At 42.5% G+C, this 22558-nt stretch overlaps 1 protein-coding gene across 5 annotated transcripts in view; it reads left to right on the top strand.

The window, feature by feature from the left end:
- HIVEP2 (HIVEP zinc finger 2) overlaps window positions 1-10802 on the top strand; it is a 154944-nt gene extending 144142 nt beyond the window's left edge. For all 5 annotated transcript variants that reach the window (XM_027818635.3, XM_043543064.1, XM_027818636.3 and 2 more), the window contains 3 exons: window positions 816-917; window positions 1519-2429; window positions 8281-10802. In XM_027818635.3, the coding sequence (XP_027674436.2) occupies window positions 816-917; window positions 1519-2429; window positions 8281-9093 (1826 nt within the window). In that variant the 3' untranslated portion in view covers window positions 9094-10802. The remainder of the gene's footprint in view (window positions 1-815; window positions 918-1518; window positions 2430-8280) is intronic.
- Window positions 10803-22558: the final 11756 nt, after the last annotated feature.

The raw sequence follows: 22558 nt of genomic DNA, 5'->3' as shown, positions 1-22558 counted from the left end.
ATTTAAGATAAGAACCTACAAGGAGGTATAACAGACAAATAGAGGGAGTTGATATTTTTAATCCCTATCTAGTCCCCTGCCTAGCCATTATTGGAATGCATTTTACCTTTGGCATCACGATAGAAATGAGTCTTGAGGAGGGATTTGAGGGAGGCTAGGATTGTGGCTTTAAAGATGAGTTCAGAGAGGATGTTCCATGCATAAGAAGTAACATGGAAGAAAACATGAAGTTGCATGTGGAAGAAATGAACATGCAGGCAGCTGAGACTGGCATTTCTGGCAGGGAATAGGAAGAGGGGGGTGGTACGATAACAGAGGTGCTGGAACAATTTGTATAGTGGGGTTGCTGAGAGCCATTGAATCAAACTGTAAACCCTGTATATGGTGGAAACCACTTCAAGCCAGGGGTGTGTGGTAGCACCCCCAGCACCCCAAGTTCCAGCACCTATGTATGCTAATATACAAGGGGAAAATGAGTAAGAAGGGACTAGGTTGGAATGGCCTTCAAAGTACTTATGAGAAACGTTTAATTGGTACACGTTAATGTTCATTGCCAGCTATCAGCTCTCGGAAATACTGCCACTATTTTGCTGAAGAGAGGTTTATATAAGCAGTTTTGGGGAAAATGTAAATTCCCACACTCGTTAAATTACACTGGCTGTGATGGGGATTGAGTTTAAATGAGTCAGTTCTGCTTGTTTTTTAATCTAAGCACCCTTCTATCGATTAGGCAGGGAAAAGGAAAACAAAAACTGCTTGGGAGAGATTTCTTCGCTGATGTCAACTAATTAGCTTCATCTCTGTACCTTTGATAGGAAATCTGACAAAACATATGAAGTCTAAAGCACACATGAAAAAATGCCTGGAGCTTGGAGTATCAATGACATCTGTGGATGATGCCGAAACTGAAGAAGCAGGTATGTCACACTGAGTTAATTTAGCTGGAGTGGCCTTTGTAGTATGCAGATGACTCGTTACACTTTGGCATAGTGGATGACAGCAGAGGATAAGTTAAGAATATTTTCAGGGTGGTTTTATTTTAAAAAAAGGTCTTGTGAGTATCTTAATAACAAACAATAAGCACAGAAATAAATCTGACACATTTGTTTGAGGTGAATTCTAATTATTTAATACTACAGCAGCTGAGGCTGGAAAAAAATTCTTACCATTTAAATGTCTTCTGTGTCAGGTCCAGTTCTACTCTGTTGGGTGTAAGTGTTCTGATGTTAATAGTGACCACAGAGGATGAACTTCACCCCTGTGCAGAGGCATGGAGGATAGGCTTTGGGCTGGTCTTCTCCACAAGGGTGAATTTCACTCAGGTTGATTATGGAGTTTTATATTATTATGAATATTAAGAACAGCAGTTTAGTTTCTGTTAAGGACCTGACTGAGCAACCATTCTGCACCGAGAACATCCAGCGATGCCAAAGGATGTTCTCAGTATGGAATGGGTGCAGGATTGTACCCAAAATGTGTCTCTGTGCATCCTTGATTAACTTGCCATGATTATTTCAGAAAACATTGAAGACATGCACCAGGAAGCAGAGAAGAGTAGCAGGATGACAGGCATATCAAAAGAACACCAGTTTTCTGATGCTGAGGAATCGGATGGGGATGATGGAGATGACAATGATGATGATGAAGAGGATGACGATGATTTTGATGATACCCAGGGAGACTCAACACCAAAAACAAGATCAAGAAGCACCAGTCCCCAACCCCCCAGATTCTCTTCACTGTCGGTGAATGCTGCAGCGGCATCCTATGGGGCTTCTCCTGACAGTTCCATTTCAATGGGACACTCATCCTTGATCAGTTATTTGGTTACTTTACCTAGTATTCAGGTTACTCAGCTTATAACACCACGTGACTCATATGAAGACTCACAAATGACGGAATATCAGAGGTTTTTCCAGAGCAAAAGTACTGATTCAGAGCCCGACAAAGACAGGTTAGACATACCTAGTTGTATGGAGGAGGATTACATGCTTTCATTAGAACCCACCTCATCTCCAAGGGACTTCTCACCTTCTAGCCGACAGTCCTCACCAGGGTATGATTCTTCGCCATATAGAGATAATTCACCAAAGAGGTATTTAATGCCCAAAGGGGATTTGTCACCCAGAAGGCATTTATCACCAAGGAGGGATATTTCACCCATGAGACACCTTTCCCCAAGGAAGGAAGCCGTGTTGAGGAGAGAGTTATCACCGAGACGCGATGTTTCTCCAAGACGTCATTTGTCACCTAGGAGGCCAATGTCACCTGGAAAAGATGCACCTGCCAGGAGAGAACTGTCTCCAAGGAGGGAGAGAAGATATATGGCCTCAGTTAGAGCAGCATCACCCAGAAGGGGTCTGTACCATAATCCAGCATTGTCTATGGGTCAATATTTACAGTCTGAATCCGTTCCATTGGGACATGCAGTAAGTATGAAATAATAATTTAATTTTTATTATCAAAGCCAGTGCTCTATTTAACTTGTACAGAGCTTTTAAAAGAAGTTCGTAAACTTGCATGCTGGAATCACTCACTTAAAACTTTTATAGAGGAGGAAAGAAGGGGCTTGGAGCCTCATGAAAAACCTGAGGAAAGAACATTGGAAACTATAGTAGATATGGACCAAGCCACAACTTTGACTCAGCCACTTGCAGTGGCTTGGTACAGAGCATTACAAACTTGGGGCCAGATCTCCAGCTGGGATAAATCAGTGTAGTTATGCTGATTTACACCACCAGAGCATCTGGCCCCTCATTAGCCATTTTACATGTAAAATGTACTTTCCCGAGTGATGTACGGTTGCTCCTGTGGCTTGGTAATGAGATTTGTAGCCTTTCACCTCCAGATTGCCAGTTGGGACTCAGCCCAGACTAGTAGTGAGTATGGCCCTTTACACTGCAATGTAGTGTACAGAGGTACACCACTGAAGCACAGGTGAAATAAATAGAAGTACTGATGTAAATGAGACTCCAAATGGGAGCAGGGAGGTGTCCATATGCACCACATTGCAAGATTAGGGCCTAGAAGTTATCATCTGATGGTAGTGTTTACATCACACAAACCACCATCACAGTTGGCAGTCACACCAGTGACACAAAGGACTGAGTGGAAACTGAACTATCTTCAAACTTAGAGATGCTTCATCCCAGTTAGTCTGTAAGAATGTTGGTGGGAATAAAATTTGCACTGCCGGTCCCCATGCTGTACCTGCTCTGTGAATGAGCAGAGACTTGGCTTTCTAAAGTTGTCAGTTCAGTACTTTTCACAAGCCCTAACATTCACAAAGCTCCCAGGTGTTACAATAATATAAGTAAGAATAAATAATATTTTTCACAAATCTATTTTACTGTGTGATTTAAGGAATCATTTCATTTTTGTTTAGGGTGCTTCTTTTGGTCACATTATTTTCACGTTGCCTTTGCCGTCTTGCTGAAATTTTATTTGGAATGCTGCTTTCATCCACACATGTTGGTTCAATATGGGCAATCAGTGACAGAACTGTAGATCCCTTCCTGGAACAGTCTGGCAGTGCTTTCCTCATCTTCCATCATCTGTCTTGTTTGTTCACTACAATTATGATTCTTCCCTAGGAATGACAAGAATTGAACTGTGGACTTATAAGAGTAGCAATTTCTAAACTTTGGAATTGATTCTCTAGTGCACGGTAGCACTCTCACAGACATGAACATAGAAAAAGAATACACAAACCATTTTTACTGGCAAGGAAAAGGATAACTAGTTATTCATTTAGCAGTCATAGTATCTTAACATTGAATGAATATTGTATGAGACCCCACAGCTGATGTTGTTATACTGTAAACGGAGAGCTGTTAAGTCCCTTGAATGACTAAATATCCTATATATGAGACAATTCCATTGGCATACATATTCCTGGAGGTGTAATAAGACTGGTGAAAGGGGATGTGACACATTTCCCCATGGGCAACATGACAATTCTTGCTATTATAGTTACGCTGTGCATTCTGTGCCTAATCCTGCAAGGTGCTTAACACATGCTGAGAGATGCTTAGCACCATCAGTTTGCTCTTTCAGAAAGTGCTCTGCACCTTGCAAGATTGGATCCTGAGACCTCAGCATTTCTGAGATAATGTCAGACCCATTTCAATAAAATACATATAATTCTTGTTGTAATGAATGGCAGTAATTCACTGTCATCTCTCATGTTTATTTCCTTCATATTTTTGGATCTAAGCCTAGACAGGACATCAGTATGACTGGGCTAATTTTAAAACTCTTTAACCTAGCGGAGAAAGTCATGGCAAGAACCAGTGGCTGAAAACTGAAGCCAGACAATTGCAGATAAGAAATAAGCCGGAATTTTTTAAAAATAAGGTTCTTTAACCACTGGAACAAACTACCAAGGGAAATGGTGGATTTTCTATCTCTTGATGTCTTCAGATAAAGACTGGATGCCATTCTGGAAGATATGCTTTAGCCAAACACAATTTATTGGGCTTAATAGGGGTAACTAGGTAAAATGTAATGGCCTGTGATGTACAGGAGGTCAGATAAGATAATCTAATGTCCCTTTTGACTTTAAACTCTGTGAACCTAAAATCACACACATCTGTCTATTTTTTTTATCTATTCTTATTACAAATAACACCTGAAATTACTATAACTGAAAATATTGGATGGGGACTATTTTTCACTTTCAGGATTTGGTAATTAGAACTTGAATAATAATTTTGTCACTTTTCAGAGTAGCAGCCGTGTTAGTCTGTATTCGCAAAAGAAAAGGAGGACTTGTGGCACCTTAGAGACTAACCAATTTATTTGAGCATAAGCTTTCGTGATCACTCTCGTTACAGTGTGTATGGTAACACCCACTGTTTCATGTTCTCTATGTATATAAATCTCCCCACTGTATTATCCACTGGATGCATCCGATGAAATGAGCTGTAGCTCACGAAAGCTTATGTTCAAATAAAATCTGTTAGTCTCTAAGGTGCCCCAAGTACTCCTTAATTTTGTCACTGATGCTGAAACCAGAAGAGAATCCCGTTCACTCCTGCATAGCTGTGCTGGCTCCACAATCCTAATAGGAATGAAAAAGTGTGTGTGTGTGTATATTTTTTTGTCTGTAAAACAAAACAAATTCTGAATACACAGAGTTATCAGATCAGTTGAGTAAGAAGGGGCTAACTTTGTCTGCTCTGCATTGACGTTAAAACTCCCATGGCACTTTTTATTTGAGTAAAGATTTGTTCTAGTTTCCCTGGCCAAAAATGTTCTTCCCCCATTGTTCTACTGGGCTTTGATTGGCTGCCACCCTCCATTTCATATTGGCTGCATTTTGGTCGTTCTTCATATATACTTTAAAGTGCTTTGGGATTAAAAGCACAATATATGAATTATTATTTCTATAAGAAATTTAAAAATCTTAGAAAGGCAATTATTTTTATAGGGACTACAAAAAAGAAAATATTTTTGTGTGCCTTCTGCTGGCTGTACAATGGCAGTTAACTCACAAAACACTCACTCCGAAGTAGGTCTGACACTACTGTAAAGTTGGTGCACAATTTAAATTGCTATTTATCTTGTACTGTAAAGGCACAACCCTGCATTAGGGGGCATTGAGGCTCTGCTGTGGTGGGATCCTCGGAGCATACACTGCTGTGTCAGCTCAGTTGACCTTTAAAGAGCTTCAATATCAGATCTGCTGGCCAGTGCAAGGAGTCCTTTCCCTTCCTTCCCCTTTTGAGGGGGTTAGTACCACTAGCACTAGGTAGGAGTTGAGTGACCCAGAACGCCTGGGAACCTGTAGTAGAGGCAAGGTTCACATAGAACAAGATGCATGCACACAACTCAGGTACATTGGCATGATAGCTGGTATCTAGCCATTTCATTTCTGAAGAGATGTCTGTGCGTAATTGAGGGCACCCCCCTATTTCATCTTTCCTTTTAATTTCATCCTAAATGCAGATAGGCCTGAACCAAATAAGCCTGTATTCTCCCAGACTTTGGAGGTTAGAGGAATTCAGACTGTGAACTTGCATTTGAATTTTTCAGCTGGCCCCTGTTTCTATAATGGTTCAAACCAGAACCCTGCTTTTGAACACCCCTGAGCTTTAGGAGGTTCGGAATCTGGATCCAGATGTGAATACGATGACTCAGGGCCCTGTATAATTCTAAGTACATCTGGAACACTGCAGGCTCTTAAGCAATTTAGCAGCTTGTATAATATTAGTAGTTTCCAAAGGAGGTGGACAGGCTGCTTGCTGCCCTTTGAAATTGTTGCAGGGTACAACGGGGAGAAGTTATTGTTTAGAGTCTTAGACCATAAGGGGTTCCATGTTCCTAGGTTCATTCTTCTAAGAGTTACTTTACTCTGCAGCCCCTCTGTGTTGCCATTGCTCTGTTTCTATTTTGTCCGATGTGGTCGCGTCAGAGACCATGGATTGGGAAACATTTAAGAGGACAGTCAGATTGAGAAACTGTCTGGCAGACCAAAGAAGGAAAACAAATTCAAGCAGCTGTGCTGAGGGACCATGAATTTCTAAAACAACGGCAGGCTGAGTCTCTAAAGCTCTTGCACTAGAGAGCACTGAAATAGTTACGTCTTTCTGCACTCTCAGCCTGGTGCTCTGGCAATTCCATTTTATTCCTCAAGCTTTGTATCTCAGTGGCAGCATAGCGAGCTGCCACTGTGCTTACCTAAGACAGGGCTTATTTATGGGGTTTAAACGTCTCACCCTTATGTAGGAGAAACCCTGACCTAGATTCTTCTCCGAGTTTAACCTATCTCGGGTCATCCCTCCTGCCCCAGCACTGATTTACATCGAACATGACAAAGCTGCTGTGCAATGTGTGATTCAGCCATCAGGTAGCACAAACACTGAATCTTTAATTGTCCCCTAAACCAGTTCCCCTGGTACAGGATCAAATGTTTGGTTAATGCCTTGGAAGCTAGGATTTCCCAGTGAAGTGCTGATGCTTAATGCATTAGCCTTTTGGGGCACAATCTCCAGATTGCCCGTACCAGCACTGTGGTTAGCTGCACAGCTCTTGAGTGGTTAATAGTCTTACGATCACTAACCTTTCCACTTTAAAGCAGCGATTAGGATTGTAGTCATTTGATTCCCATGGAAGCTCTGTGGAGAACTCCCCCATAACACTATGCAAATGTAGTCCTACGTTTCTACCATCACTATTTCTCTAGCCGCCAATAAGCAACATGTAATCATCAAATAAAAAACAAATGGGAGAAATTAAGAGACCAAAAAGGGGGCTCCAAGTGGCTCAGGATGTGGTTAGTATGGACTGGAGGTGAGCTTTTCAACTCTGGGTTGCTCTTTCAAGATAGGACCTGGTCTGGAAAGACCAAAAGTCAGTATCTTATGATTGCAGTACAGTGGCCTGTGGAAAATCCCTCAATCCCATTCCAAGCAGATAAGTGCCTGTGTCGCAAAACCACCACTTCAACTGGCAATCCACTGGCACCCTTCTTATGGTTGTTTCATATTTATATTGGAATAGTGCCTAGAGGACAATATCAGGACTGAGCTGCCATTGTATTAAGCACTGTGTGAATACTTGCCAGCTCTGCATGGAGGCCAAGGATTCAGCAGGCCTGGAAATAGAACTGTCCTTTCAACAAAGAGATGATGTGGGGTGGGGCACGTTGCTAGGACACTCTGGAGAAGATGGCTCTGTTACCTGTGTCATACCTGTTTTGTGGAACAGAGGGTTTTATTCTTCCTGGCTTTAGTCCAGCAGCCCAGCACCTTTTGCCAGAACTAAAGTGTGTGTGTGTGTGTGTGTGTGTGTAAGTGTGTAATTTTTCTTTTACTAAAAAGGGTATTTCCCAGCAGTAAGGCACTGATACCAAAAGCAGACTGCCAACACCAGCACTGTAGGAATTTACACACTTTGCAAAAATAGGGGTGTTGACCACGAGGCCCCAGCCTAATTTCACCTGGGGCAATAGATTCTATCTCCCTAAAATTCCCTCTGCAGTTTCAGTTGACTATTGCGTTCTTCATTTGCTGACCTAAAATATTGTAACAGCTGCCACATGTCACCTCAGAGGGAGACGCCTTTCAGTGCTGAACAACATGAACCCTACATATACCTTATGTACCTGGTTTAAGCAGATAGTAGAGTTTACAAAGTGCTTAAGAGATCCATTTGGATGAAAGTTGCGAAATGAACAGAAGGTCATTATTTTACATACACCGCGTAAGAGAGAAATTGGTAGGTTTGGAAGCTTCAGGAGTGATTTTGCTGACTGTGTTGTTGTTTTTCTGTTTACAGAGAAAAGGGTTGTCTCAGGGTCCTTACTTCAGTGTGTACGGAGAAAAAGGAATTTCGAACCATCATGGGTCTAGCCTGTTCCCGGAGGGTCCTAATGACTATGTCTTCAGTCACCTTCCATTACACTCCCAGCAACAAATTCGAGCACCTATCCCCATGATGCCCATTGGAGGTATCCAGATGGTCCATTCAGTACCTATGGCTCTATCAGATTTACATCCTCCATCCATCTTGCCCCTGCAGAGGGAGAGCTCTGAGGAAAAGCAAAGAGTAACTTCAGAAACCATTACAAAAGAATCCTATATTATTTCTAAGCACCACGAGAAATGTACCTCTCCTCACATTTTGCACCCAGCTGTTCCATCCAATGTATCCTCCTCTCCATTGCTAAAACAAAGCACTTCAGAAGACAGTTTTATAGCCACAGAAAGGGAACAGGAGGAAAACATACAGACTTGTACAAAAGCCATAGCCTCTCTGCGAATCGCCACAGAAGAAGCCGTTCTGCATGGGGCAGAGCAGCCGCAGAGGGCTTCTGAGCCTTATCAGAATCCCTTAGAAAGTGCACATTTTAGCATTAAACACTTTAGTGGATCTGAGCCAGGCCAGGCCTGTGCTTCAGCCACCCATCCTGACTTGCACAGTGGTGAAAAGGACAGTTTTGGTACATCACAGACTGCACTAGCTCATTCCACCTTTTATAACAAGAGCGGTGTAGATGTCAGACAATTAGGCTTTCACAGCAGGAAAGAATCTCCATCAAGCACACAGGAAAGAAAAGATACATTATCTGAGAAGAGCAAACTGCATTGATCTGAGATGCCTGGAGACTTTTACCCATACATTTATCTCCCCACCCCCTTTTTTTCTAGAGGTAGAAGTATTCAACTTTACAGCATGCCTGTCCTGAGTTACAGTAGTTTGCTATTATATATACTTTTGTTATATCAAAAGAATTAGATAAAATGACAAGTCATCATGAGCCTGACCAAAATGAAATTTGAAATTCTTATTGGGTCTGGTACTTTTAAATTGTACAGATGTTTGTGCCTTTTCTTTACTTTGCTTATATTCTTATAAGCATTTTTTTAGCAGTAATTTGTACATATTTTAGAATTTGTGTATCTGCTTTGTAATAAATGTAATTTCTTTCCTTTTTTGGACACTTGGATCTAAATGATGTAAAGCAAAACAGCATCAATATATATGTGAGGTTGCACTAAAAGCATATTTTTATATGATTAAAATTGAAAAGCTTTTATGTACAGCTCTGATTCTGTAATACTAATATTTATTTACTTTGTTTCATAAATTGTACATTTTTTTCTTAATGTTGTGGATTGCTTTTCTATGTGAAGCATGGGATTTACTGTTGCGTAATTAGAACAAAAATGTATATTGTAAACAAGATATTTAAACTAGAGTATCTTATCTTATTCTGCACTTATGCATTAGTTTAAAAAAAAGATAAAGGATGTATCAGCCAGTTCTTAACTCTTGTAATTTTTTTGTCTCTTGTTTGCTGGATTGACTATAACTTAAGTGCTGATTGTGATTTTAAATTGATAGTACCGTAAAGCATTAAAGTAAAACAATGTGCTATTGTGACTTTTTTCAAAGCTTTATAAAACAGTTATAAATATATTAAAAGTATTTGGTCTTATGTGAACATGTTGATCTATATATTCTCCTTTTAAAAAAATGGGAAAACATTCCACCCCATGTAAATATGTACAAGTGCATCACTGGTACAATTATATGTAACTGATTTGGACACTAGGGGTTTGATCTGCTCTCATTGAAGGTGATGGGAGTTTTGCCATTGATTTCAGGGAAAGCAGGATCAGGCCATAGGTCAACACATACCTATACTGGAGTGTCTTTAAAAACGAGGTGACAAAGAACATCTAAGTCTATAGAACTTGGTTGTCGGCTGGCCCAATAGCTTGGCAAGCAGTGCTGTGCGCTGCGTGTGGGAGACTCAAGCTCGGGAGTGACCTTGGGTGTCTCTGCACAAACTGAAGCTTAGGTGGATTGCAGTGGGATCACACTTGGGGTCTAGAATGGTGGGAATGTGAGTGCAGGGAGAAAAGAAGATGGACACTTGCTCCCGAGCACCACCAGCTCATCAATCCCCACAGTGATACTGGTTTCAGCTTTAGGGGAAACTACCTGTCCTCCCTTCTGCCAGGAGGAAGAACACCACAACTGTAGTCTCAGCCCTCCTGGCCAGAGGGAGAGCACTACAACTGCGGACATCCGCAGAGTTCAGGGGCAAGGAAGTATCTGGATTGGTGTTCAGTCTGTGTGGGGGACAGTCAGGACGAACCCCTGCTTATATGTTTGAAGGTGTGATAGGTTACCACTGCCACCAGCACACACACGAAAAAACCCAAGAAAAATATGGGTTATCTTTTGTGCTATTTAGTATATTATAATTCTGTGAAACCAAGTTTGTATATTGAATTACAATACAATTAAGGAGTGTTCTTTAAAAAGAAATAAATATACAGTTATGTGAATGAGATGTCTACTTTTCATGTGTTCTTTGAACTTTCCAAGTTTATCTGTGAAGTTTACTTAGCATGATAGTAAATTATCTGTGCCATCTATTCCTAAACACATGGCTTAGTAGTCAGTAGGAGGGCTTATGTATAGGTGCAACAGCTGAAAACACAGATCACACTTTGCCCTCCTACCAGCTATCATCAGAGTACATCTTGATTTTCCAACAATGAGATGTTGGAGCAGGTCCCCAGTTGTCACAATTTGCACCAGCTGAGGATCTGCCCCATTATTTCGATTGCAGTGTGCTATTCCAGGTGCTTATGGGAGGCTTACCAAGTTGTATCCATGCCAGGAACTGGCTCATCTAAACCTGAAGAGAGGAGAAGCAGGATATCTAGTTGGAGCCACGATGCATACAGCATCATGCACCTGTATAAAAAGGAGTCTGTAATAAATTAAAAAAAAAATCCTATCTGGCAAAAGAGTTGTTACCCTGCTGAGGTGCATTTTACTGTATTAATTCACTTAAGAACAAAATGCCCTGCACAGTGGACAAATAATCACACATTTTTATTAGAATGGAGTCCAGGAGTGCCACAGTGGTAGAAAAGGTCTATTAGCATTTCCAATATAAGACCCCCCTCTATTGCTGGACTTACAGCGTGCTTGTTTTAATTAATTTGCAGCTGCGATTTGTCACTCAACTTTTCAGCCTGGGAGCAATTTTTTTTATAACTGTTGATCAAGTATCATTGAAATTACTTGGGATATTTTTTTGGTTAAAGTGAAGCAACTCCAGAAGTGGTTTCCGATACTTTCAATTTTATTATTGATGATATGTTTTAATGAGTTAATATTTTTATACAGTGCTTTGAAAAACATAAATCATTCTACAAGTGCTATGTATGTAGTAGGAATGGATCATTATTTTTATGCTATAAAAAATATTGAAAAACGAACCTAATGCAGGCACTTGGGACAAAATTTTCAAGAGCACCTAAGTGACATAGAACCCGAACTCCAATTTTCAAAAGTGACCTAGGGGGAGTTTCTCAAAGTTATTTAGGCACCTAAAGATGCAGGTGGGCACTTCGTGGGATTTTCCAACGTGCCCAAGCAGGTTAGGCTCCAAACTCTTATTGATTTTAGGAGGTTGGCTGGCGGAAATGCGTACTTACAGATGCACTGTTTCATGCCCCTTTCCTTACCCAGCCTTAGTCACCTGGTGCTGGTCACCTCCTAGCCCCTCTGTGTGATTGGGGTGGATGGAGCCCAGTAGAGTAGCTCTGAGATATACATGCTCTTACGTAAAAATCTTCCAGAAATTAATAAGGCTGAAAGGAAGAAATTTAATACAGAGAGATTTAATTGGGTACTACAGAAATTACTCTGAGAAAATATAAAAATTTAATAGGGAATATTTTCTTTTCCATGGGAGTTTTGAAAAATCCTATGGAATTCTAAAGCAGGGATATAATTACCTATTATATTGGAAGATTGTTGATTTCTTATGTAATCTATACAACTTTTACATAAGGGCCAAGGGTGAAACAGACCCCTGCCTAGCTCCCTGCCTCCTTTCCTCTCAGAGTAGGATCACCATAGCAGTGTCAGTACCTATTCACCTTTCGTGACAGCAAAGAAAAGGGTGGGATGTGCCCCACATTTCTACCTGCACAATCACAACTTTAGTATTACACGCACACTAAGGCAGCTACCATGTCCTGTGCCGTGTTAAATATCTGCACGTTGACATTTCCCATATTAGGACACATTGACAAAAATGGATGGGCTTTTCAAAATGCCTTAGGCAGACTCAGTCAATGACACTTGTCCTCCTAAGTCATTTAGGTGCTTTTGGAAATCCTGATTAATATGCTCTGGAAGCTCTAAAGAAAGTCTTCCAAGTAAATCTAGCACATGCAGTGCAAACACCTGCCCACTCTACCCTGCATTTAATTCTCACCAAATTTTTGGTTGTAAATCACACACATACACAGGCAGCCAAGACCATGTGCATTTGTGTCAGTTGAGTATATTACTGTGACAATACTTGGATGTGCCCTCCATTTCCTGAATTGCAGACTCTATTGCGGGTTTTGTACATATGTTTTCTGGAGGCCCAATTTAATACTTAAGTGTTAAACAGTTTGAATAGCCCTAATATCACTCTTCTGGGCTTTGTGTGCTCTACATCAGCCACCTGAGCTCTACATTTGGCATGACAGGCAGAATTAAGTATGGAGAGCGGCTTTTTGAATTACTTTGCCTTTGTCCATATGTGAGACCTACATGGGCTATGTATTTACACAGGCTGCTCTTGGGGTATTGAATTAGGTGAGGAAGGTTCCTCTTTAGCATTTCTTTCCTTTGTGTGTGAGGAGAGAGCTCTGTAAGTGTGGCTGCTATTTTTTGTAGCCGGAACAGATTTTTTGCAATGTCTTTAAACTTTTGTAAAGGTCTATGGCTGTATGATAGGAATGCAACTGAAATCAAATACATGGTAAAGGTAATGATCTCATCTTGGAACAGGGTTGCCAATTTTCATTGCACGTATTCCTGGAGGTTTCATCACATGACATAATCTTTAATTCCTGGAGACTCCAGAACAATCCTGGAGGGTTGGCAACCCTGTCTTAGAGCATGACTGGTGCTGATGGATTAAATTCACACCTGTGTGAGGTCCAGCACGAGGCCTATGCACCATGTTAGTCCTCGTATAGGTATTAGTTGGGATTTGAGGCCTTGTGCTGCCCTTTACACTGGGAATAAGTGGCCTCCAGACCCTTAGTGTCATTGTCACAAAGATTTTAAAGAGTGTAAATTGCCTCCTGTAGTACTGTACATTCCTGTGTGCTATAAAAGTAACCAGCTACTAAGGTAAGGCCTATATAGGTGAGATCCTTAGCGCGTGTAAATCAGTGTAGCTCCATTGGCTTCAGTGGCACTTTGCTGATTTACACCAGCTGAGGAATGGCTTGAAGATACGCCTGCACAGGAGTAGAGGTAACCTACACCAGCTCAGTTCGTCATAGGTTTGGCAGCAGGCTAGAGAGAGGAATGTTCGGAAAAATAGAGGTAGAAATGTAAGTAGTAACGATTTCTTGCTCCACTGGGTATCGCTTTGTTTCAGCTTTACTCGGGTATTCATCCTGAGGCAGACAGTGACTGGAGGAACGTAATCAGCCACAAGCTTAATTAAAAACAAAATAACATTACCACGTAAACCGCCTTGTCACATTCTTCAGAGATGAGTGACATCCACTAATTGACATGACTATTCTGAGACAAACCTGTAAGTGTTAACGTACAGAGGCACACACAGACCCAAATAGGTGAAGAAACACTAGCGGCAAAGCAGACTCCATATTGCAAAATACAATTTATTTTCCCTCCTCACAGCGAGGATAAAGGCAAGGATGGTCGCTCTGGGCCTGATCCGACACTATTGAATCCAATGGGAGTTTTAACATTCACTTCAGTGGCAGGAGGGTTGGACTGTGAGGGCTCATTTCTACAAGGTACTGCTGAGCACTCTCACTGCCACCCAAAACAAAGGGAAGTGAGGGTGCTCAGCACTTTGCAGTCCTTTCCATTCCTTCCCCTCCTGGAGACTTAATGGACTGTGTCTGTTCCTGTTATCAACAGGGATTTTACCAGGGCCTTCAATGGTAGCAGGCATGGGCCCTAAACTTGTGTGTGTGACAGTGGGCCATAACTGTACAGACTGTTTGCATGAATACTCTGTGTATTTTCAAAGCATGCGGACAATGGCACGTTTCAAACATTGGCACTTTCCAGACTGCAAGCCAAATGAATGCTTAGGTCAGGGCCTGTGTGCTTGTCTTTAGTGCCTATGTTCAAGATCTCCAAAGAGTTAGCAATAGGTAATGAATATTTCAAGACCCAGATTTTCAAGAGAAAATGCTCTCATTTAAGCACCTAAGTGAAGTGATCAGAGTTTCAGAAGGGCCGAGCACTTGTTTTCAATTACTGAGCACATTTGAAAATATGGCCCTTAAAAATTGCACTTCTCAATAACTGAGTTTGAAAACATTTGGGGCTTCAGCTCCATTTGGCATTTTTTATAATCACTCTTCCCTGCTCAGCATCCATATTTATCAAAAAAGTAAGCAAGCAAGCAAGCACATTTATGGTTGAAATTGCTTAATTTCACTGCCAGGAAAAATGAGAATGATAAAGTGGAGATTAAAGAATTTCCATGACAAGCTTTTTCCTCTCCGTTTTATATTTATGACATTTTAACAATTAAATGTGGGATTGCTACAGAAAGACTGCCTGATCTTCACCTGAGATCTGTTTCAGAAGTTTTTTGTGGACATGCTACAGAGGAGAAAGCGAACTTTTAGTACTATAGTGTTCTACACGAAGTCGGGGGGAAATATGGACACTGGAGGTAATACTCCTTCACTGGCAGAAGAGGGGCTAACTGGACTAATCGTTTTCTTCCATTTCTATTTCCTATGGTCCTGCTGTGAGCAGGGAGGTGCTGAGCTCAAACAGATCTCTCTTTAGGAGTGTTGTAGGATGAGTAGATCTGCTTGCCTGCTGTATCACTTATTGCAGGGGACAGGAGCCTGGAGGGGAATAGAAAGTTGGGGGAGCAACAGTTCTGTGGTGTTATTCCCTCTCTCTGGGACCCCATGAAACTGCTGCTGTTAGAGCTCTGTGGAATTGGGTCTCTGCCAGGCTTTACAGCAAAGGATCAGCCACTGTCTGGGCATTGCCCTGTGCTAACCCTGTGGATTTGCATGCACAAATCCAAGTGAGAGTTAATGCTGCTTAAAGCAGCATTAACTCTGGCTGGGGTTTCTCTTTGGCTGCTAGTGTGGCAGAACAGCTCCTGCAGGAACCGTGCTGCCAATGGGGAGCATCAGAGTGATGCAGAGATGTCTCCTGTTCTCTGCTCCCCAGGAGATGCAGGGTTGAACAGCCCCACTGCCCATTCTACATCTCCTATACTCTCCTGGTAAATAGTTGGAAATTCTACAAGGTGAATTTTTCAGAGTTTCCTGGCATCTCCAGTGAGATTTCCCAGAAGAGGGGACTTTTGTTAATCCCTTTGATGCTTTTTTAAAAATAAGATGTTCCATATAATACCAAAAGTACCATATACTGCGATGTCAATTGTACCTAAAGGAATATGTCACACAACAATTTGTTGTTCAGATGCACACTACCCAAGAATTACAATTAAAACAAAGGGCAATTGAATACAAAGACGCCTGACTGTTTTAAAATGATATGGTTGATTTTTAATTCCATTTTATTCTTTGGCTTTTCAGTTTCTGGAACATCAGCAGTGACGATGGTTTAGTCATTTATATTCGGAGTGTTTTAATATAATGCCAACTCCTGATTTTAGACCAGGGGTGGGCAAACTATGGCCCGGGGGCCGCATCCAGCCCGTCAGACATTTTAATCTGGCCCTTGAGCTACCGCTGGGGAGCAGGTTCCAGGGCTTGCCCTGCTCCAGCACTCCAGCCGGGGAGCGGGGTCAGGGCCTCCATCACTGACAATTTGTAAATCAAGACTGGATGTTTTTCTGAAAGATCTGCTCTAGGAATTATTTTGGGGGCAGTTGTATGGCCTGTGTTGTACAGCGGGTGAGATGAGATGATCACAGTGATTGATCCCTTCTGGCCTTGGCACCTCTGCATCTCTGAACTAATGCAATGTTACAATGGAGTTTGAAGGTGCAAATCAGCCTCTAACAAAACAGGAGTGTGCACGCTTTCAACACCAAAATGACTTACTGGCTGCTAATTAAATCTCGGTGCAAATGGGGTTTCATTTTTATTTTTGATAGGAAAAAGTGATTTTATTACATTTACTTGGGTGAGAGCCAGGGATACAGCTCAATATGAATCAAGCAAAGTTAAAGGCCTTCTGCAGCAACATATGGCTTGTTTGGGAAGTATGAGTCATAAATGGAACCAGATGCAAAAAAAAAGAAAAGAAAGAAAGAAAAAAAGTTGTAGGAAGGTAGCAACTGTCCTGAGGCAGATGCCAATATTGTTATTTCTGATACTGTTTCCACCTCATTGTGAAAAATTTACATCTGTACATTAGTGAACAGTTTTTTCCAATACCAAATCTCTGTTTCAGAGCACTTGGATGGCACGGGTCCATCTAGCCTCTCTGTTCATAGGGATAACTAAGTCCTTATACATGCGATTTTATTCTTGTGACCTACTAAAATATGATTTCTAGCACTGCTTGCTCTTTCAGCATGCTTCTTGCCATGGCCCTACATGCTCTTGGACTGCCAAACCTCTCAGTCCTGCAGAAGTGCCATTCTTTGAATACGCAGCCAGCCTCCTTTACTACAGGGTTGGCTCTCTGTTATTCAAGGTCTGGTGCAAAGATAGATAGGTAGGGCCCTGTGCAGCTGTCTCCCAACCTAAGGCTGACCCCTCTGACCTCCTCATGACCACAGCCCTCTTCACATCTGACAGGGAAACCCAAAGGCTCTGAAGCTTATACACAAGCCAGCCCATGTGCCAGGAGCATGACAAGTGACATGGGGGGAGAGCAATTAGGGAAAGACCTCTGGCAAGAGCTTTGACAGCCTGTAGCATGATGCTAGGCTCTGAGCAAACGGGAAAGGAACAGAATGGATGAGCAGGAAAGAAGAAACACTGAGGGATGGGCAGACTGGGGGCATTTCTGGATTATTACTAGCTCTGTCAGCTCTTTGAGGGGCACAGGTCCCTGTATATATTCTGGGAGTTCTAGGCAACCATACAGATAGTGGTAAACCTAAGGATGCCAGAGCTCCATAACCCCAAGAGTTACTGAAAGATTGCGGCTAATAGGTTTTTAAGGTTTTTGCTACTGATCACTGGACTCCCTCTGAAAACACCTGCCAAACTCCTTTGCTTTCCTCCTTCCTTGCATAAGATCTCACAGTTTTCTTCAAAGAGTAGATTAACAAGAACCACTACCATCTCTTTTCTTGTGTCCCCTCCACCCATCCCTTACTTCTGCCCTCCTCCCCCTTGAAACCATTTCTTACTACAAGCAGGAAATCACAGATTCTCTCTCACACACACCCTAGGCTGGGAAAACGTATGTAGGCCTGTTGTGTTAACTGCAGTAATAGCAACGCTTATACCCTCTTTGTGTGCTCATCTCTCCTGGAGAACAACATGACCAAGTACATCTGAGTGGGTGTGACATTCCATCCAGCATGAGGCAGTTTAACCCCACACACAAGCCAATATGTTACTCTGTAAACCAATTTCACGAGTGTAGCATTTAGGACCAGCCAGTGAACAAACAGTGAAATCATGTAATGGAATGTGGTGACATACGCTAGGCTTCGTTTAAGCCCAGTCTCTACCATAAGCCAGGTGTCAATTCCTTTTCATGTATGTGTTTGGGTAGTCACAGCCTGTCACAGTGATGGGCCCTCATGGAAGGTGGAGCGCAACCTCCTCAGGGCTACTCCCTCGCCATACTGACTAACCAAGTGGCTATATAGTCACTACTACGTCGTTGCACTTTGGTCAGGAGAGTGAGCAGGGACCTCTCCCCCTTAACCCCACACAAATACTCTCCGATCTCCCGCCCCAAGTGAAAATAAAAAAGAAAAGTTGATGTCAATAGATTATTATGGGGAGTACTTTTGAGCAGAAGTACAATATTGACTTAGGGGTTAGGGAGTGCGTGTTGTCTAGTTGTTAGCGCAGGAGCAAGGAGTCTGGAGACCAGGGTTCTGTTTCTAACTCTGCCACTCGCTGTGTGTGACCTTGGGCAAGTCATCTGACTTCGTCATGCCTCAGCTGGGACTTTTAAATTTGCAATGCCAAGGCATGCACTCTGAATAGTAAAGCCCAAGTGACAGAGTGTACAAACCTTCTTATCTGTAACAGGATCTGGGCATGAACTCTAATGGTTTCAAAAGCCACTTTTATGGCCTTAGATAAACTATAGAGACTTGGCTCCTAGACAAGGAGCGGAGTGCTGTTGGCTTGATGGTTCACAGGTTTTTTTCCCTTTTAATTCCATGATGGTGGGGGGCAGATCTGAATAGGCTTCTTCACAGACTCTAAAGAAGAACACTAGACCTATTGCTTTTGCATTGAATATTCTTTGGGAGTGTGGTTCCCCCTGCCCCTTTTCTTCTTCAAGGGGCATTTAGCCTGGGTTCTCACTTCCAGTTTTTGTTTGTTTGAGGGGGAATTTCAAACTGTGGGCAAATGTAACCCTCCATTGTTTGTGTTATCACACACATGTAATTTATTACTACAAATTACAAATATTAACTTGAAGAGCTGCCTTCTACTTTTTCTTTCCTTCTCTCTCACCCTTCTTCACTGAATCTTAGCTCCTGTAATTCTGGCAGGGAAAGGGGGATTCTGGTCGTAGGAGGATCTTGGCTAATAATAATTGAACAAATGCTGTGGCGCATGCTGAGTAGGGATTGAAGTTATTAAGAAAGCTGCCATTCAGGGCAGGCTGCTTCATGTGCCCGCACAGCTCCTGTGAAACTGAGCTAATCCCAGCTCTGTGGAGGGCCTGCAGGGAGGTTGCAGGGCAGCTGGGGTGAGGGGACATGAATGGGAAACTGCCACTTTTGGTGAGGAGTCCAGAGTCCAGGGGAATTATTAGATTTGTTGGTGTGATTTAAATATTTCACTTTTAAATTTTCACTTGTTTAAAAAGAAAACATGAATACTTGTCATGGGCCAGGTTGTGCACTCTTGCTCAGGCTGCTGTCATCCCTGGGAATAGCCATGTGCTCACTGCCATGAGTAAGGCTTGCACTATCTAGCCTTAAATCTACCACGATCAGGGATTGGGAAGCTCACGTTCATGACTAATGCTTTGGTCTCTGCTCCCAGGCTAAAAAAAGGTTGGGAGCGGCATAGAGGGAGCAGTTTCAGCTCCTGGGTGGAGAGGGTTTCCTCTGTTGCACCAACTATCCCGGCCTTGTGCACTGGGAAATGGAGACTGAGCTCTGTAACACGCTCTGCTGCAATCCTCCATACTCGGGAAAGGGCTGGGGGAGGTTTCGAGTGCAGTGTTGCATAAGAAGGAATGAGTGAAAGGATGGGAGGGCACAGCTACAGCCTCTCCATACATTTCTCCATGTAGGGAAATTTCATAGGCCTCAATCCTGTAAAGATTTAAGCACGTGCTTAACTTTATGCATTGTGAGGAGTTCTACCGACTTAAGTGTGTGCTTAAATCTTTGCAGGATCAGTTGTAATCTCTTTGGGGCAGGGACCTTGTCTGCCTCTGTGGGCTAGATTTTGTTTTTGGCAATGTAGCCCTATTTTTGAACAGTTCCAATCACAATGAGATACCAGTCCTGACTGAGGCCTCTGGGCACTACTGCAATATAATAATAATTATTATACCACAAAAGACACAAAACTCTCCTGGTTTCAGGCTCTCTATTAATCTAAACTTATCTCCTCTTTGTTGAAAGGATCACGAAGGTTTAGGAAGCTGCAGAGTGCACAAAGCTTGAAAACCTTACTCTAGTCTGAGTGAACATTGTCTCATGTACAGTTCTGCATCAAAACCATGCAAAGCTGGCACTTTCCCAGACTTCTGATGGCGTAAATTGGTGCAGCTCCATGTACTTCAATGGCACTGTCCTGATTTACCTCAGCAGAGAATTTGGCTCTCAGTTTTGCATGGTTTTGACCGGTGGTTTTTCCTGAATTTTGCTTTGAGTTTTTTTGGCTCTCAGTGGGTACAAGACGTATGAACAGCTGAACCCAAACTGCCTCGCTACACCTGGCTCTACTGTAGTTAGATCAACTGTGGGAAAGTCACTTAAACTCAGCGTGCTTCAGTTGCATCAGTAAAATTGGAGTAGTAGTGATTGCCTCCTGAAATTTGCTGGCTTACCGGGCTATTGTGAGGTTAAATTTACTGATGGTTGTAAAGCACTCTTGAGCTTCAAATAAAGGGGCACAGTATCGCTATTTGTTTAGTGGATTGTGTGTGTTCTCTCTTACAGGCTCTGTAGCTGAGAGGGGGACATATCAGCCACACTGCCACCAGGCACAGGTTAGAAAGACGCATATGAGTGCTCCAGCTTGGAGACTTGTGGAAATGTTGCTGAACAAACTCAAATTCTTATTCATTTTTTAATAACAAAGAGTTTTCCTCAAGCTCCGCAAGGTTGAAAAGCCAAGTGCAAGGTTAGTTAAAGTCAATGGAGGAAAACTCGTGAAGCACTCTCCTGTTGTCTTAGTGGTAGTTTTGCACGGTTCACCCTTCATCGTGAGCCTAATGGGTTGACAAATATAAGACAAATAAAGACAAAGATAAGTCACAAGCGTTGAGGAGCACGTTCACCTCAGCACACAAATCTGACAGGCAGTTCACAGAAGCCCTGCAGGAATGAGCTCCAGACTACAAGCTTTTAGAGCTGAGGTAGACTTGGAGTAAAGAGCTTCAGAGTAGCAGCCGTGTTCGTCTGTATTCGCAAAAAGAAAAGGAGTACTTGTGGCACCTTAGAGACTAACCAATTTATTTGAGCATAAGCTTTCGTGAGCTACAGCTCACTCCATCGGATGCATACTGTGGAAAGTGTAGAGGATCTTTTTATACACACAAAGCATGAAAAAATGGGTGTTTACCACTACAGAAGGTTTTCTCTCCCCCCACCCCACTCTCCTGCTGGTAATAGCTTATCTAAAGTGATCACTCTCCTTAAGAGCTTAGCTCTCAGATTTCCAAGGTCCTGTGGCATGACACTGGCCTTTTCATAAGGTGAGTCCAGGACCCAAATGAGGGATACAACAAAAAACAAGCGAGCAGGATGCCAAAAATGATGAAACACTCTTTCTTTCTTATAGGTAACATTTGCTATAACCTCATATTCATGATCTCCCCTCTCTCAGGCTGAGCATTCACAGGACTAAACAATGAAATAACAGGAAGTTGATGTGGGACTAAGGCAAGTTCTGGTCTCAAATGAGTGCTATGCCTTTTAATGAGACACTAGTGAGAGGTATGATAAAAAGCCATCAGAAGGGGGGCTGGCCCATGCTGAAAGACAGTGGAGCCAGTACAAACTAAGGTCCACATTTTCAAAAGTGGCCTCTAACTTTGCATACCTCACTTTTCAGAGGCTCAACTTGAAACATTTGAAAAGGGCCTATGACATGGCCCTGGTGGTGCTCTCCTTGCTGGGCACGCATCATGCTGCTGTGTTTGTGCCTCCCATACTGAGTCCATATGCTTTAAACTTCCTGTGTCTGAGTGGGTCTGACCCACATGCTTGTATTGCACCATTTAGTAGTGTAAACAAGGGCAGAAACCATGGGGCGGATACATTGTTTCTTGTTTTTTGTTTTGGGGACTCTGTATGCCTGCTGACTTGCCAGAGCCAGGTGAGGTGAGTGCTGGATGGGCCAGAATCTCAAGATTGTGGTTGGCAACAGGCTATCTGAACCGACATGGGTGATTTTCATTGTGGGCAAGCAGCCTGGCGGAACACCTTCATAGTCACTCTGAGAGTGGAACCAAACTCAAGGGGAGGAGAAGGCGTTTATAAATTGAAGGAGTGGGAGCCAGACTGAAGAATTTAGCAATAGAGCAGTATAAGGAACAGACGGGTCTGCTGTAAGGACTGTGTTCCAGGGACTCTGCCAGTTTTGTTGGACTCAGACTGCAGGCTCACTTACCCCACTGGAAGAAGAAGATGACTAGAATTTGCTTAAGGCCGTCTGCAAATTGCAAACTGTTGTTGTGAAGGTTTCAGAGTAGCAGCCGTGTTAGT

The sequence above is a fragment of the Chelonia mydas genome, chromosome 3, assembly GCF_015237465.2.
Source record: "Chelonia mydas isolate rCheMyd1 chromosome 3, rCheMyd1.pri.v2, whole genome shotgun sequence".
Lineage (NCBI taxonomy): Eukaryota > Metazoa > Chordata > Testudines > Cheloniidae > Chelonia > Chelonia mydas.
Note: the sequence above shows the minus strand (reverse complement) of the source record. Positions and strands in the feature narration are given on the sequence as shown.